Source organism: Barbus barbus (genome assembly GCF_936440315.1).
Source record: "Barbus barbus genome assembly, chromosome: 44".
NCBI lineage: Eukaryota > Metazoa > Chordata > Actinopteri > Cypriniformes > Cyprinidae > Barbus > Barbus barbus.
In genome coordinates this window covers 7520852-7537380 of record NC_136722.1, presented here as the reverse complement: position 1 = coordinate 7537380, position 16529 = coordinate 7520852, and the positions used below count along the sequence as shown (strand labels likewise).

The 16529-nt window shown below is 35.8% G+C and overlaps 1 protein-coding gene and 1 long non-coding RNA gene across 5 annotated transcripts; one reads left to right on the top strand and one right to left on the bottom strand.

Moving 5' to 3' along the window:
- Positions 1–537: 537 nt before the first annotated feature.
- Positions 538–2879, bottom strand: LOC306863375. The gene is made up of 4 exons (XR_013783679.1): positions 2602–2879; positions 2023–2170; positions 1587–1620; positions 538–1457 (listed from the first exon to the last, which is right to left on the bottom strand). It is a non-coding gene; the product is annotated as an uncharacterized lncRNA (long non-coding RNA).
- A 1485-nt stretch (positions 2880–4364) lies between these two features.
- Positions 4365–16091, top strand: LOC306863374 (chorion-specific transcription factor GCMb-like). 4 transcript variants are annotated; one of them, XM_079406676.1, is made up of 6 exons: positions 4365–4463; positions 9659–9738; positions 10006–10258; positions 10871–10983; positions 11399–11524; positions 13836–16091. In XM_079406676.1, the coding sequence occupies exons 2-6, from the start codon at positions 9697–9699 to the stop codon at positions 14739–14741; spliced, it is 1440 nt and encodes a 479-aa protein (XP_079262802.1). In that variant the 5' UTR covers positions 4365–4463; positions 9659–9696; the 3' UTR covers positions 14742–16091. The 4 variants fall into 4 exon arrangements, with proteins under 4 accessions (XP_079262802.1, XP_079262800.1, XP_079262799.1 ...); XM_079406674.1 differs by lacking the exon at positions 4365–4463 and adding an exon at positions 9043–9537; XM_079406675.1 differs by lacking the exon at positions 4365–4463 and adding an exon at positions 9051–9354.
- Positions 16092–16529: the final 438 nt, after the last annotated feature.

The window sequence follows — 16529 nt, the reverse complement described above, 5'->3', positions numbered from 1 at the left end:
TACTTTGATGTACGCAAACCCATTATATTTATGTTTTCCTTTTTTTTGTTATTATGATTGTTTATTGTAAAAGATATAACCATCTTCCCCTGGTCTTGTATGCAATTATAAGTTGTGCAATAAAAAAAATATATAAATAAAAGGGAGAGATGCACTTACACCTCATAGCATCAATAACTTGACAACCCTACCTAGTTCTGTTTTCCTCAGCCTTTGCAGTGTTTGCAATGTCTGCGTAAAGGAGATGTAGTGCAGCTGCTCGAGACTGTTTATTTTATACAAATTTAAGTATTACTACTTAAAGATGATTACCCCAGAATGCATTAGTAGCTATTACTAGTTATTACCAACAATACAATAATAAAGATAAATGCTGACCAATATATATTATTTTTTTTTTACTGAAAATTGTTTTAGTAAAACAAGCAAATTTATTTTTTATATTATGTTATAGGTATGCATGAATATACACTAGACAAATGCAGCCAAAGTGAATACATCTACATTTTAATTCAAACAATGAATTAATGCATAAGTTAATGAAATAATTATATTTTATTTACTGACAACAACAGGAAAAATGAATAAATGAGCAAAAGAATGAATAAAAGTAACAATCACAATAAACACATACATATACAAGTCAACAACACATAAAACAAAGCTTTATTCAAACTTATTGTTCTTATGTATTTACAGGCAGTGAACCCACATCCCAGTGCCATCTCAACAGGTGGTGATGGCGCAGTGGATAAGGCACATGCCTTTGGTGTGAGAGACCCGGGTTCGAATCCACTGTGAGACACCAATGTGTCCCTGAGCAGTGCGACCTCAGACATATATAGCAATTGTAAGTCGCTTTGGATAAAAGCGTCAGCTAAATGAGTAAATGTAAATGTAGCTGTGCCAGTTCTGCAGCTGACCACCATGCCTACATTGACCGGTCTCTGCTGTCCATCCCTCATTGCAGTCAGACTGAATCTGATCATGGATGGGAAAGGGACATCGAGTCCTTGCCTGAGTGCACAGAGAGGATGAGGAACACCATGATGACGCCCCTGAACCACACAACTTTGAAGCAAGAGCGGGAGAACATTTGCGGGACAATCTGGCTATCGCTGTGTCTGCTCCAAACATTTGTGTGCCTGCTCTCCATGAGCACAACTACCTGTAAAACATTTAAACAGAGTGAAACTTTGAAGCTTCTGAAACTCAGGTTTCATTGACTGATATTATATGAACAGAAACCAGCAGGACAAACTTGACCAAAATCACATCCTCAATGTCTTTTGGCCTTTCTCTAGATGCTCTCGCTGGCTCTGGGGTCACTGAGGAGGAAGAGACCACAGCAACATCCGGGCCAGATGAGGCAGTAAGGGCAGGTGGAGTAACGGAGCGTCTCATCCACGGCACTGGACCATTTCCAGGATACTGTGGACTTCTCCATCCTCACCAGTCTGCAGACATTTAATTTAACAACACAATGTCATTTGATTTCTGTATTAGAAGTAACAAAATTATCTTTGAATATTTATATTTTTGTTTTAAGTTTTCCCTCTTTTTTTTCTCACAAACGCTGCCATCACCTTTCCTCGCAGGTCCTGCTCCACCACAAAAGATCTGCACAGCAATCAAGAATCAGAAAAGTGCTGTGACAGCTCTGTTTTAAATTACAATAATTAAAATAAACTACAACTTAAGATTTAAAAGGGCTATGACAAGATTCATTTCATAAAACATCTCACAACTCCATGTAAATATCACTATATCAATAAGTTATTCATAATTTTTTTCTACCTCGTATTGCTGCTATGTAAATAGAAATACCCTGTGCAACTTTTTGCACATTCCTTCTTATATTACTATTTAAGTCAACAAACATACTGACCTGCACATTTATATTTTTTATCTTTTATTTAATTTTATTCTTTTATTTTTTCTACTTTTTCTTAATATTTATGTACATTCAGTGTTTTTTGTATTCTATATAATTGCACTGTCTTTGGAGCGGACCTGACTTACATTTCACTGCTGGTTATACTCTGTATAATTGTGTATGTGACAAATAAAAATCTTGAATCTTGAATTTCAGTAGTATACAGCCTTTGCTGGCAGCATTTCTTCATCAATCACTCTGCACTGGACAAACACACTTGTGTCTCATCTGTCCCTGTAACATCCAGACAAGATTTAGTCACCTCTGTGCTTTAGCTGCTCAATACTGCATGTACATATTGAGGTAGTTGCTGATGCATCAACTCACTTTTTATCCAAAGTAAATGATCCTCATTTTATCAACAGAATAATAGACAAATAAAATAGATCATTTACGTTTAGTAACTTCATGTAGATGTGTTTATATTTACATTACTTACATTCATGTAAAGCAGTGTTGACAACAGTGAATTCTACATAAAACAAATACATCACTCACTCAGATGTCTATTTCATGTCTATTAGATGTGCTCATATGCAATTCTTAAAAAAAAAAAATCACAAATAAACTGTACTGTTTAGCGCTTACACCTTAAGCAATTCAACAGTTTGCTCAACCAAAGCGATTTTAACACAAGGAACCGTGTTTTGGTTTGCAATACTCACATTAACACCCTCGTCGCTGTTCTCCGCTCTGTACGGTGATCGCGGATCCTCTCCCGTTGCCTCCTCGGATTGAAAAGTGTCCATCGATGAACACTTCAGAATCTGGGCTGAAGCAGTAGGACATCCGGCGATTTCTCGCTTACTCTTTTATGAATACTTAAGTTTACGAACGTAGGCCTACTTCTTTCTTCACGTACTATTTTTCCCTACTATATACTATGGCGAGTGTTATGAGACAGGATCACCTTCCGAAGTAGACAGTCGTGTATTTTTACGTGTGAGAAGGTTACGTCGCCTCCACAGACGCGTGACGCCAAATATCTCAAATAGGCTAGTGTTCAATTTAATTATTTTCGGTTTTACATTATTACTACAAATTATACACCAACACAGCTGAAAATTAATTGTATTTTCACAATAACATCTTACAGACACAAATTCGCACATAAATTAATTAATTATTTAACATATGTGCCATTCTGAAGTTTTACTTTTGATATGCTGGGTATATGTTAATAATTTTACTTAACACTCTGTTATGGTGCTCATAGTCATAGTCCTGTTTGCCGAGTCATGTCGACCATAAAATGTGCTTAGGTCAGGAGCTGAGTCTATGGGCTACATCATGTTGGTCAAGAGAAGGTGACGAAACGGTATTTTAATAGAATTGTAAGGTGCATTTTGAAACATATCAAATTGGGCTGTCTCTAACGATTTTGTTACTGATGATTTTTTTCTCCTTTTTTATGTAATAAAGATAGATTAAATGGACAGTAGCTTAAACTTTAAATCTTTAAAAATAGACTTAAATACCTGTAATTTAGGAAATAATAATTGGTTTTAATAAAACATCAAAATCGAGTAATCATATGGTTTCATTGAACAACACTGTTAAAATACATAAAGAAATATACATCTACACAAACCTCAGTACAATATGTATTATTAAAATGCCTACAGAGGGCGCCAGCATCCCAGTGATTGCAACAGGTTGCATATTTAGAAATATATTGATGTAATATTTTTTGTCGTTACAATATTTGTTATAAATGTTTTCAACAGCGCAGATTTCGTCAAGACCTGGCGGAAACCCTGAATTTACCTTTTTTTAATAATTGAAAATGAACAGTACCAAAGTGTTAAAGGGACAGGGAGCTCTGTTGTTCCAAACATGTTTTTTCATTATTATTTATTTATTCTTTAGAACATAAAAATGTATGGAGATCCAAAACTTTTCCATGTCCCTTAAAAATGTGACTTTTGGTCTATAGGATAAACACAATGGATTATTTCACTAAAATTTTGAAAACTTCTGAAACCATTAACATTTAGAATACAGCTCATATTTTTCCACTTTATTGTGTCTCTTTTCCAGTGCAATTGTTTATTTATTTTTAGTCTTGTTGCCTATTTTTGTAATTGTCATAATTTCAAGCCACTGTTTGTACTGCTTATTTGAGGAATAAAGTATAGTAATGATAAATTGGCATTGCTTTGTGTTATTGTATGTTGTGAGAAGTTGTCTATAATATTTTAAATTCATCATCGCAAAACAACTTATTTGAAGTTTTGGGTAATCACAATACTAGCTAAAAATATTAAGAATAAAATTCATATCACATATCACATACATATCAGGCGCCTTGTAAGGTGACATACCTAGATCAGACTTAGCTACTTAGTACACGTATATTTTTTATTAATTTCATACATACGCCGCCGTCACGTCGCCGCCTATCATTGGTTTCGACAGTGACGTCCCCATTCAAAAATTGACACGGACTGACGGCGACGGAAGGCTAGACTGCTCCTTCTCCTTCTAAGTATTCGATGTGGCAGCTTCACACGTCATAATATAGTAGGTGAGTAGGCATATAAGGACGCAACTTAAGTATATGTACGTCCGAATCTCGCGAGAATTAGTGCACACTAAATCTTGCCTACTGTTTTATGAATAGGCTACTTATGATTCAAACATACTTATTCGCTCGGCTACTGCTTTTTGCCTACTATAGCCTATAGTAGGGAAGTATGCGATTTTGCACGCGGCGAATATCCCTACTCACTCCTCTGGCCTCCATCCTATGATGACCCGGAAACCAATCGAGCTCAGCCATTTTGAAGGACATTTCAATTCTCTAATTGCACCGCGAGGAGGCAAGGAACGAGGAATGAGGAGCCTTCCAGAGGAGCTATGAGCGAGGATACACAGGTGTATCCTATGCGGAAGTCTTTTTCATCAAAAAACCTGACGCACGTGTAAATTCTCCTCCCCCTTCTCATCTGTTGTAATAATTTTACTTTATATTTTACCTTTGCAATTTAAATAAACCATACATGTCATATTTCAACAGGGCATCTTGCTTTATGAATATTTATATTTAATGTCTTAAAAAACAAACTTTAACAACATAAGGGCAGATCCATTAAGCTGAACAGTGCTCTGTATGGCCGCTCCGAGTCCTTCAGATGCAGCCATTGATATGGGTTACAGCTGTAGTTAGCAAAATTAATTAAGTATTCAGTACAAATGTGAAGTAGGTTACTATGTTTTAGTTTTTTTCTCACATGACAGCAGCACTATAAAAATGGGGTATTTTGATGCATTGTTGTAGATTAAACTACCCAACAGTATGAAGTAGGCTATTTTAAATTTAATAACCTTGAACATATTCAGAAGTAAAATGCAACATACACCGTAGTGCAGCAGTAATATTAATGCAAAACCATCCTGACAAATTCTTTTTCAGAACAATACTGTATATACCTTTACTTTTACTCTCAATATCTTAAATATATGTTTACTTAAAGGATAGTTCACCCAAAAAGGATAATTCTGTAATACATTTACTTTGGGACACAACTATGGTCTTTGCACTTGAACACTTGACAACTTATGTTATATGACGTATTTCCTGTGTTCTGTGGCCCAAGTGTTCAAGTGAGGATGAAGACCACATGTGTGTGTCGAACTTTTCATTACCTGATGGGACACACTTATACACTGTAAAAAAAAAAGAAAAGTTGAGCCAACTTAAAATTTTAAGGCAACCAGCTTTTTGCAGATTTTTGAGTTCTCTCGACTTATTTTTGTAGGAGATTCTCAACTTTTTGTTGTATAAACTTAAAACACCAAGTCGAGAAAACTCAAAAATCTGCCGGAGCGGTATTCGAGATAGTGTGGATTTAGTGTGCGTTAAGGGCACTGTGCGTTGCCGTTTTTAAGACCTGGGACAGTCTTGCGCACTTACTTCCTGTCGCGCGCACGCGTTCTCAAGTGGCCAAGACCGCCAGTGTGGGTATTTGGACAAAGCCAAAAACTCGGTATCCTACAATGAGGTGACATTACTCACCTTTCGATCATGGAATATTGAAAGTGTAAAAGCATTAACAAATTAGGCCTACTACAACAAACCATGCATGACCCAAAAGCTCGATTATTTCCATCAATATTACAGCCGTGTTAAATATCACTGTAGCCTATAGGCCTAGCCTATACATACATTGCCTTGTAACATAGGCTACGTTGCCCCCCCCCCCCCCCCCCCCCCCCCAAAAAAAAAGTTGTTTACTGAACATTGAGTGATAATGTTTCAAGAAGATGTCCGTCATTTTGACAGAAACAACACTGCTAATAGGGATTAGAAGTGAAAAGAGGAGGCAATTGCTTTTTAAAGTGAAAACAAAACTGGAAAGAAAAGTGATGATTTGGGGAGAAAAGGTAAAGATTCATAATGCATTCCTGTGAATTATTCATGGGATAAATCGTAAATTAAATTGTTTGTTTGTTTGTTTACTTGTTGGTTGGTGAAGACAAACACAAAGACGGAAAAATGCAGAGCTCCTAGAGTAGACATTCTTATCACATTATAGTCTCAGGTAAAGATGGTAAAATTATTTATTAAAACAAGACTCAGAAAGTGTATCAATATTTGCTGAAACACTGTATGACAAGTGTTTGTTCTGTGTTGGGTTTAAGAAAGTCTGAGAGTGAACTCTAGCATTAAAAATTGGAGTGAGGGGGCAGCCGACATGTCAGGCTATTAAGTAGCACGTTGCTGGATCTGTGAAAACGTCATTATAGTAGGTCGTTTGTTCATAGAGTTTGCATAAATATAAAAATACAAACTACATAAATATAGCTATTTATTTGTTAGCAAATTGTTAGATAGCTTTCCATATTAGTGAATAAAAAAATCAATTGAATTTAAATCAATTGAATATAAAATAATCTCGGTATAAAGTCACATAAAATGAAGAGGCTTCTAACAACCTGAACTTGTAGGACAGTTCGAAAGATTCGAATGGCTAAGATCAAAACAAGGAGTATGATGGTTTTGTAAAACAGTTTATCGAAATACAGTGGTATTATTAGAGTTTATATTCACGGGTCGTAATATAGTAGCATCAGTGAAGTGTCCTGACCACCCCTTTGTATGGTAGCTGTATGATAACATAATTAGTCATATTTATGAGCCAAGCCTGCACCAAGAGATAGGCCTACGTATTCACATCATTTGCGCTGTGTATAGACTTGTAGATGTAGCCTAAAACGCCGACTTGGCATCGAGATAAAATACCAGTGAAAAAAAAATCCTATTTCTCTACATATTATTACACATATAAATGTGTGTGTGTGTGTGTGTGTGTGTTTGGTAAGCATATATTTATCCATTCATCTATGCATGCATGCAACGTTTGCTTTCATGGTTGCAGGCGTCTGTGCCCGGTAATTGACTAATATGATGTGCTATGAAATTACAGGCTATTTCTGAAATGCTTCAGACGATTCTATGAAGGTAAATTTTAGATAGATGTATACACTTTCACTGTGGCGTTTATTTAAAATACAGAAACATTGCGAACCACAGTTTCAGACACCTTCATGAAATCAGAAGTTAATGGTGGCAAAGTAAAAAATTAAAGTGAGACTAAAATAATCCTGTCTGAATTTGTTTGTGCGCGTGCGCAAATTACATCTACAAAGTTTTACATTTACCAACTTTACTGCTACTTCGCATGATATATATATATGTATATATATATATATATATATATATATATATATATATATATATATATATATATATATATATATATATGTATGTATATATATATATATATATATATATACATACACACACACACACACATTTACATTTAGTTATTTAGCAGGCGCTTTTATCCAAAGCGACTTACAAACGAGGACTATATATATATATATATAGGCTATATATATATATATATATATATATATATATATATATATATAGATGTGTGTGTGTGTCAGTTACGACAAAAAGTAATTTAGTGAATAAAACAGCAATGATAAGTGATCAGTGCACTGTTGCTCTGTTCTACTTTGAATTACAAAATAGTAATGCAAATCCAAAGGAACAAGGCAATAATACAAAGAAAAGCATGAACAAACGATAGGCTGCAATAGTTTTATAAAATGAAATAATAGGCTTAAAAATAAAAATAATAATAATTAATATTCTGACGATAATAATGACAACAACAACAACAACAATAATAATAATAATAATTGCAATCACGGATGCGTAACCGGTACTAGCATTTGAGTGATAAGTGTCTCGTCAATATTATGGCAGATTTATAAAATAAAACTGCTTGCCTTCTTATGTAGGCCTATGTATGAATGAGTATCATTATCGTCTTAAGAAAAAACACATTCTGGTTGGTGAAAAATTAGGACAACTTTTATTTTCTGCAAAAATAAGATTCCAACAAAAAAATTATTTATACATTTATACTTGCACTGTTAATATATTTTTAGACTGAACAACCACAATGAATTTAAAAAAAGCACGGTTAGCTTACATTTGCACCGTGCAGCCCAAAAGGTACATTCAACAAAAAAACAAACAAACAAAAAAAAAACACATTAATACAGTACGCCTAAAATTTTGTATGCGGTATCTTGTATTCTTGTATAGACTGTCATTTTTCAGACGTCAGACACGGTATGCATTTTAGGAGGAGACTCGCTTGCTTTTCAAGATACCCGTTAAATTTCTTTAATGATGTATTTAGGAATATTTGAAATGAGATTACTTTGAGACTCCTGTTGAGAGTTAATAGATTACCTAATTACAAGAGTCTTGCAGTCTGTTATTATGATGATGATTAGGCTATTATTATTATTAATTTAACCCTTATGTTACAAACAGAAAAAAAGCACCGCCATTCATTTAGACTTCGTGTCCAGGGTGGATGCATCACCTGAAAATCACTTGCATTTGTAATTTATTAATCAATGATCATCAGTGATCGCATATAGATACATAAAAGGTGCGTGTTTATGAGCTGAATTGTGTTTGTTGTGTTAACGACCGGTCCGTGTTGTGTCAGCAGTGCGGCTTTTCGTTTACACACAACAACTAATGACCTGCAGTAGATCACATTACCTTACCAACTGGACCAGTCCTGCTCTGTGACCATCAGCCTCGGCTCAGTCCCAGTGAGAGTCGCTCACATAAATTTCGCTGACTACTCGTGAAATACCACACCGTCGGGTTCACTTTTAAAAGAGGCTGTAATTTTCCCCTTAAAACTGTAAACGCAAAGATAAAATCTGGAATGTGTAAGGAAAATTTATTTAACACAAACTGTGCCATTTCCACCCTGTAGTCAAATATCGAGCTTTCGTTGGTTTTGTTGCGAAAGGATTTGCCTTTGGTGGAGGTGAAAAGCAAGGATCATTTAAAGTGAAAGAACTCTGTCTTTGAGGTAGTGTGTGTGTGTGTGTGTGTGTGTAAGTCCAGCCTCCTTCTTTACATATACACAGCAGCGTTTACCTGAGACCATTACCTGTGTGAAGCGCACCTCGGGACTCACACAAACGTGGATTTTTACAAGAGAAAATAAAGACGCTTTATGGAAGTAAAAATCTAAAAGACGTGATTTAGAAATGTATGAGCCATTTTTTTTTATTATTATCTAGACTCTGAGCAGAATTTTGTCTTCAAGCTGATTTTTAATTCTTATGGTTGCTATGATCCGGAGTTGACTCGCATCATGTCTAAATCCTCAGATCAGTTTGACAGCTCAGATTGCGTGTGTTCATTCGGGATGAAGCTGACTTGGGATATAAACGACCCCAAGCTCCCACAGGTAAAGATTTAATATTTTTACGCATTTGTAGGCAAAATGGTTATTATTATATAATTATATAACATTTCTTTTTCTTTTGGTAGGCCTATAGCTACTTGTCATTCTTGATTCAGTGTTTAATTTGTACAAAGTAAAGTAGGCTACACAAAAAGCATTTTGTAGTTTCTATATGTCTGTCTAAATTTTTGAATTTCATTAGATGTCCTCTCGCAAAATAAACATCTGAATTATGGTAATAATAATGAAAAGATTTTTTTTCCCCCCCAGGACACGAAGCAGTATGATGCGTTCCAGGAGTGGACGGATGGATATGCACGTTATATCTACAGCAGTGAAGATAAGAACGCACAGAGACACCTGAGCGGATGGGCCATGAGGAACACCAACAATCATAACTGTCAGATCTTGAAGAAGTCCTGTCTTGGTGTGGTGGTGTGTTCACGAAACTGCTCTCTCCCAGACGGGTCCAAACTTCAGCTGAGGCCGGCCATCTGTGACAAAGCACGACAGAAACAACAAAGTACGTTCAGGAACTTTTTCTCCTAATAACCAACATCTACCAAACGAGTTGGTCGTGTTAGAAACACATCTGATAAGGACGAACAAACATATTTTACACTACAGGCTTGTTGTAGCGCGTACTGTGAAATACCTTTGAAATATACGAATAGCAAAGAATCGCATTATTATCAAGAATCGTTTTATTTTCTGTATATTGTTTTCGCATTGGATGGAGTTCATGATGTTACATTATAAGTTTTCAGATCAGCGTGTCCATTCTAGATGTCATCAGATACCTAGAACGACCCAATTGTTGTCTTTAAAGAACCAATATATCGTATAATAGATTTTGCAGTGAGAATGCTCAATAGACTGGCAGACCCTGGCAGACTCTATTATGTCAGTTTAGCCTGACCCTCTCACTCATGACCTTGACTGTTTGGCTCAGACAAAACACTTAACCTCTTGTTTGCACTGACTTGTGTTCAGTTGATAAAGCTATAAACATGAGCATTTCATTAAAATATAAAAATAAATTTGGTAATTGTTGGCATATCTGTAAAATGATCAGTAAGAAATATTTATTCATACAAAATAGTTTTAATAATACGGTTTATTTATACATTTGCAGAAAAGCTTTGTTCAAACTGTAACTCAGCTCTCGAGTTGATTCCGTGCCGAGGTCACAGTGGCTATCCAGTAACCAATTTTTGGAGAGTAGATGGGAAGACAATTTTTTTCCAGGTGAGTTTAATTAATAACTTTTTGATTTGCAAATTACATTTTTGACAATTTGACATTTTTGTCAAATAACCAAAAATAACACCTTTTTTAACTTATTCAAAAGACCAAGCCTTAAGCTGACCAAGCTGGAGCCTTAAGTCAAAAATATATATTAATATTACCGAATAAACTTTTATATTTAGTGTACACCAAGTCATTTTTTGAAGAATCAGAGAAAGTAGAAATAAACATCAGGTAGACAAAAGTAAACAACTCCTTTTATAGTTTACTAAGTATTAAATACTTTATAAAAACCATAAGCTTAAATTGCACAGATTGATGTCACTGTAAACAGTTATGTAAATAGTTATGATTTATGAATATAAATGTGAGATTTTCCCCTATTCCCAATTCGCTCTACACTGTCTGTTTTAAGGCTAAAGGAGTACATGACCACCCCAAACCAGAGAGTAAGTCTGAAACAGAGGCAAGAAGAAGTGCAGTGAAGAGAAGGATGTCTTCACCTCACTTTTCACAGAAAAGAAGACTGGTGGAGCCAGAGGTAACACACACATATTCATAAAAACTGTGACACTTAATGTTAATCCCAAATACACAAAATTAGTATATATTATTTAGAAGTATAATTATTATTTACAGTATTATTATGTATCAATTAGAAAAAAAAATTCAGACACACAACTATACCTTCTTTGTAGCCTTTATTTTATTATGCATTAGTATTCTTAAGTCATTATAACATATTAACCTACTCATCTTGTGGTTATAACTTTAAGAGTATGATGATTTCTAACACATGACGAACACATTATATCCTGTTAAGTGATTTGTATAATGCTTCTAGTGTTTTACATGTTGCATATATTAACATTGTTTAAGATCTGCACAGTATATTTCTACATCTCATGAGTGGCTGTTTACTGTAACATTAAAAAAATATTCTTGGAAACATGCAAAAGGCTTTATCATGTGGCCATAATATTTATAAGTGGTCTTTGTCTGCTTCAGGTAAAGAAACATAAATAAAATTTCATTTAAACAACCATAAGATATCATGAATGAGTATTGTGATATCAACAAAACAATATTGCATTGTTCCAGTTATAAAAGGGTTACCACTGAAATTAGGTAACCACTGAAATCCTAGAAAACACTCAGTATGAAAAACTTCAACTTACCACTTGTCAATATTTATATAATGTCAATATTTGATTTATATAATGTCAATATTTGAGACTTAAATATGATCAGTATCGCTCTTTTAGCAGTGTGATGTGGCCGTAGACAAACCATATACAGCCATATCGCACTGCTACGAGTGAGATATTGCATTTATACAACAGTTCAACAGCAAGGGTGTGCAAATACATAAGAACCAACAATGGTTAAGTTGTTCTTTTGTGCAGAACTACTTCCTTCCGCCATGGATTCAAATCTCAAGTTGCAGTTTAATAGCTGAGCCCAAGCCTCGGTTACTCATTCGAAAACTTCACTTTAGAATTAGTAACGAAGGAATATTGTGTTGCTTCATTGAACACTTATAGTATTACTGTGTTAAAAGCTCACTGTATTATGTAGAGTATTATGATAGAGAGATAGAGGGACTGAGCAAGTGTGATTTGATTACTTGCATCTGATTTATTCTTCAGCTCAATCTCATATTCACAATAAAACATTAGTTTGAATGTCCTCTGAGGAAAGAGATATCTTTAATCTGCTAAGGGTGATTTCCGATGACAGCGCTGCTCAGAGCATTTGTTGGCTTCTTCTTACAAGCTGTTATTGAAAAGTAAAAAAGTACATTCTCACCTGAAATTTCTTAAAACTACATTCCGTGACACAAATTTTTTTAATTATTTATAAAATAATAGTGGATTAGGGCATCCGCCAATACACTCGCTGTGAGAAATACAGCAGGTGGAGTGATAGAAACGGTGAAAAGGTTGGAGTTCACTAGAATATCACACTCTTATCAGCCAATCAGATTCGAGGACCAGAAATAACTGTTGTACCATGATCTGTCTGAATATTCGATTCTGACTGGCAGGTATGCATTAAAACCGTTTAATGCACAGGTAGTTCAAAGTCAGTTTAATCACTGTTCTATATTAATGCACTGCCATGCACACAAACCCACGCACATCACTCGCACACAAACACACATGTTGGTATTGGTGGTTTACATGGGCTCTTCATAGGCGTAATATAGGTTTTTATACTGGACAAATTGTATTTTCTATCACCCTACACCAACCCTACACCTAAGCCTACCCCTTACAGAAAACTTTATGCATTTTTAGATTTTCAGAAAAACACCATTTAGTATGTTTTTAAAAGCCTTTTGAATTATGGGGATAAAGGCAGTGTCCTCATAAACCACCTTCACATTGTGATATCCATGTCATACCTATGTCATTATACAAATTTTTGTCCCCATAAACCACCCAAACCAGTGCACACACACCTACACACACACACACACACACACACACACACACACACAGAGAGAGAGAGAGAGAGAGAGAGAGATCAGGAGATTGCAGATTGCACTGCGCACACACAGAAACTTGTTGCCAACGCTGCCCCATGACTTTTATTAATAAAATAGCCTAGAATGGCTCCTAGATCACTACATCATATTCCTCAGCGGCGAGGAGGTAAAATCGCTGTTTTTGAAGTAAGAGTAAGTAGTGAATCAAAAACCTCTACTTTTTTGTATACAGAACTAAAAATGTGCTGTTTACAATGATATGATGATTTTTGAGTGGATTAGGTATTAAACGCTTTTTGGCAGTTCTCCAAATGAAGGGCCATTTGCAGAAAACTTATCTTCGATTTTCTGTTGTCACTAGCCTGGACGTTACCATGACATGGCCTTTCCAAATATCCACCAGCTCACCATGGAGGGCCCAGAGCGCTTCAGCATCATTGCAGAGTCCAACTTCCCAATACAGACCCAACACTATCCTCCTTTCCAGAACACAGAGCCCTACAAGTTCCCTTATGACACACACACAGCAGCGGCCATGGCGGATGCTCCGAGCTCACTGCAGAAGCCTGCCAACCACCGTCTGTATATGACCCGCCCTCCTTGTGGGTATGACTTTGCAGTCCCAGGATACCTTGGCTCAGGGCCTTATCCAACAGCACTGTATAAGGATCCTTCTAGCCCACAAACTGAGACAGAACCCAGTAAGTCGGGGAGCAGTCTGGGTGGCATGCCTCATGGCACAAGTCCATTAGGCAGCCATGAGCGGAGCTATGCAGAAACTACAGGAAAGCATCATGGCTGGAAGCAAATTCTTAGTAAAGGTGCCTATGCGGATAGAGGAGACTACTCTCAACTGCCAACCAACACCAACCACCACTACTACAACAGTGACTACCCATGTAGGTACACAGGACCTGCCCCTGCCACCCCCGCACCATTGCAGACTATAATAACCACAACCACAAAAGTGTCCTACCAGCCATGCCCCAAGCCATCTGTTGTCAAATATGGAGAGAATATCTATGATGTGAAAGGCCTGTCTAACTGTAACTCTATCTTGGAAGAGGCCTCTTCTAACTCCTACTCGGACCTGAAGGTTCCAGAGGATTCGGGAGTGATCAAATCTGCCCTCTCATACCAGGATACACTCCCAGCTAAAATCGAGAGGTCTGAAAACTTTGAGGGCTATCGCTACAGCAGTTACAGCTCAAACAGTTACCCTGAACGAATGTCACATCCTTTTAGGTACGATAGCGGAGAATACTGAGGGACTGCAGAAAGACCAAAAAAACATTAAAAAACAAAGCAAGTACATAGAAATGTGTTGTTATTTATATTCAGTATTTGAGCTGTTTTAACGTCTTTAGTTTTAAAGTGATTGTAGATAGCTGGTGGATTTTTATGTAAACTTTTGATTCATATTGATTAAACAGACTGTCATCAGTGTTGAGTACATTTCCATATATTCAAGTAATGTGTAGCCATGGTTGGTAATTAGCTGTTGTATTTGAAATAAAATAAAATAAAAAGTGTCAAGGAAGGCAGGAAGGTTTTTATATTTGATGTTCATTAAAATGGTCTCTCTAACAAAACTGAGGGCATGTACAGCGTGATACTTTTTAGAACAAACATGTTCATCTACAAAGAAAAGACTAATTATGTTAGTCAAATTTATCTTGTTAAGAGGAAACTCAAAGAATCATAGACAAAAAACCAATATCTGTCATCACATTTGGGATTGTAAAACAGGAAAATCCTAATACCTTTTTAGCTTTCACTCACAGATAATTTCTTAAAAATACCAATGTTTGTTCATATAGGAAGTCTAAAACATGACGTAATAACATATAATCATGGGCTTTGTGACTGAAAGCTTTTAAGGCATCTGAGAGAAAGCGAACACACTCTTTATAAGCCATCTGAATCCAGCGAAGAATATTCCACTGTCAGAAAGGGATCAAGGATAATCACAAACAATTAATCGGCTGCTTTGAATGAGAGAGGTGCCCTGACAGGCTACAGACCTCCAACCACTCCACTTGACAGAGAAAAAGAGATACAATTAAAGAGACACATAAAATATCCAGACACTCCAGCAAAAAGAGAACACAGAAATATAAAGGCAAGGAGACTGTTAACAGGCAATAAGTGCAAGCCAAAGAAGCTGTAATACCTGCTGCTGACAGCATCTATCCTCACAGCCACTTTGTAACAGACAAACATGCAGGAATGAACTAACACACACCTTTGTCAGTCACCAGTCATGATTTGGTTTGTGAATAATTGTGTGTTTGATCAAGTGTGTGTCTGGGGGTGGGGGCATCAATTTATTGCATTAGCTAGACATCATTGTTCTTGACCTACAGCTAGTTGAAAAATACAAACTTTTATTTCTCATCACCACATTTCTCATCTTGATACTTTTGCAATTCAGGTCAAAAACATGCAAACTGTCAACAAGGGTCATTCCTGTTCAGCCTGTTCTCATGTTAATATGTAGGTATTAATACGTAACATTTACAAGCACAAAACGTACATTTTTGTATGTTTTTATTGATGCTTAAACGTACAATTTAGACGTATTCCAACTTTTAAAATGTACAAATCGATACGTATTTTTAGCAAAAAAAAATAAAAATATTTACATATCTTTTATATCATTAAGATATTCGTATCAATGCATTTTTATCATTTTATTAATAAGCAATTTAGATTTTAGACACCTTAACATACCCCCAAACCTAAACCTATCCATTTGTTTAGCAAATAAAAAAGGATATAAAACGCAATTGACGGAAATATGCAGGAAAATTACTATTTCAGTATCAATATAGCATTAAAAATGTTTTTATAGTCGCTAATCCCACTCCTACATCTAAACCTAAACATCGCTATTTCTGTACAGTATAAGAAAAACATGACATGATCATTTATATATTGCAAAAATGTCAAACGCTCTACCAAAACCAAATGACGATGCATTGCAGCAGCAGTCCTCTCTGGCGGAATATTTGTTTGTGTGAGGTGCAGAGCAGAATTTATGTTCTTAATCGCT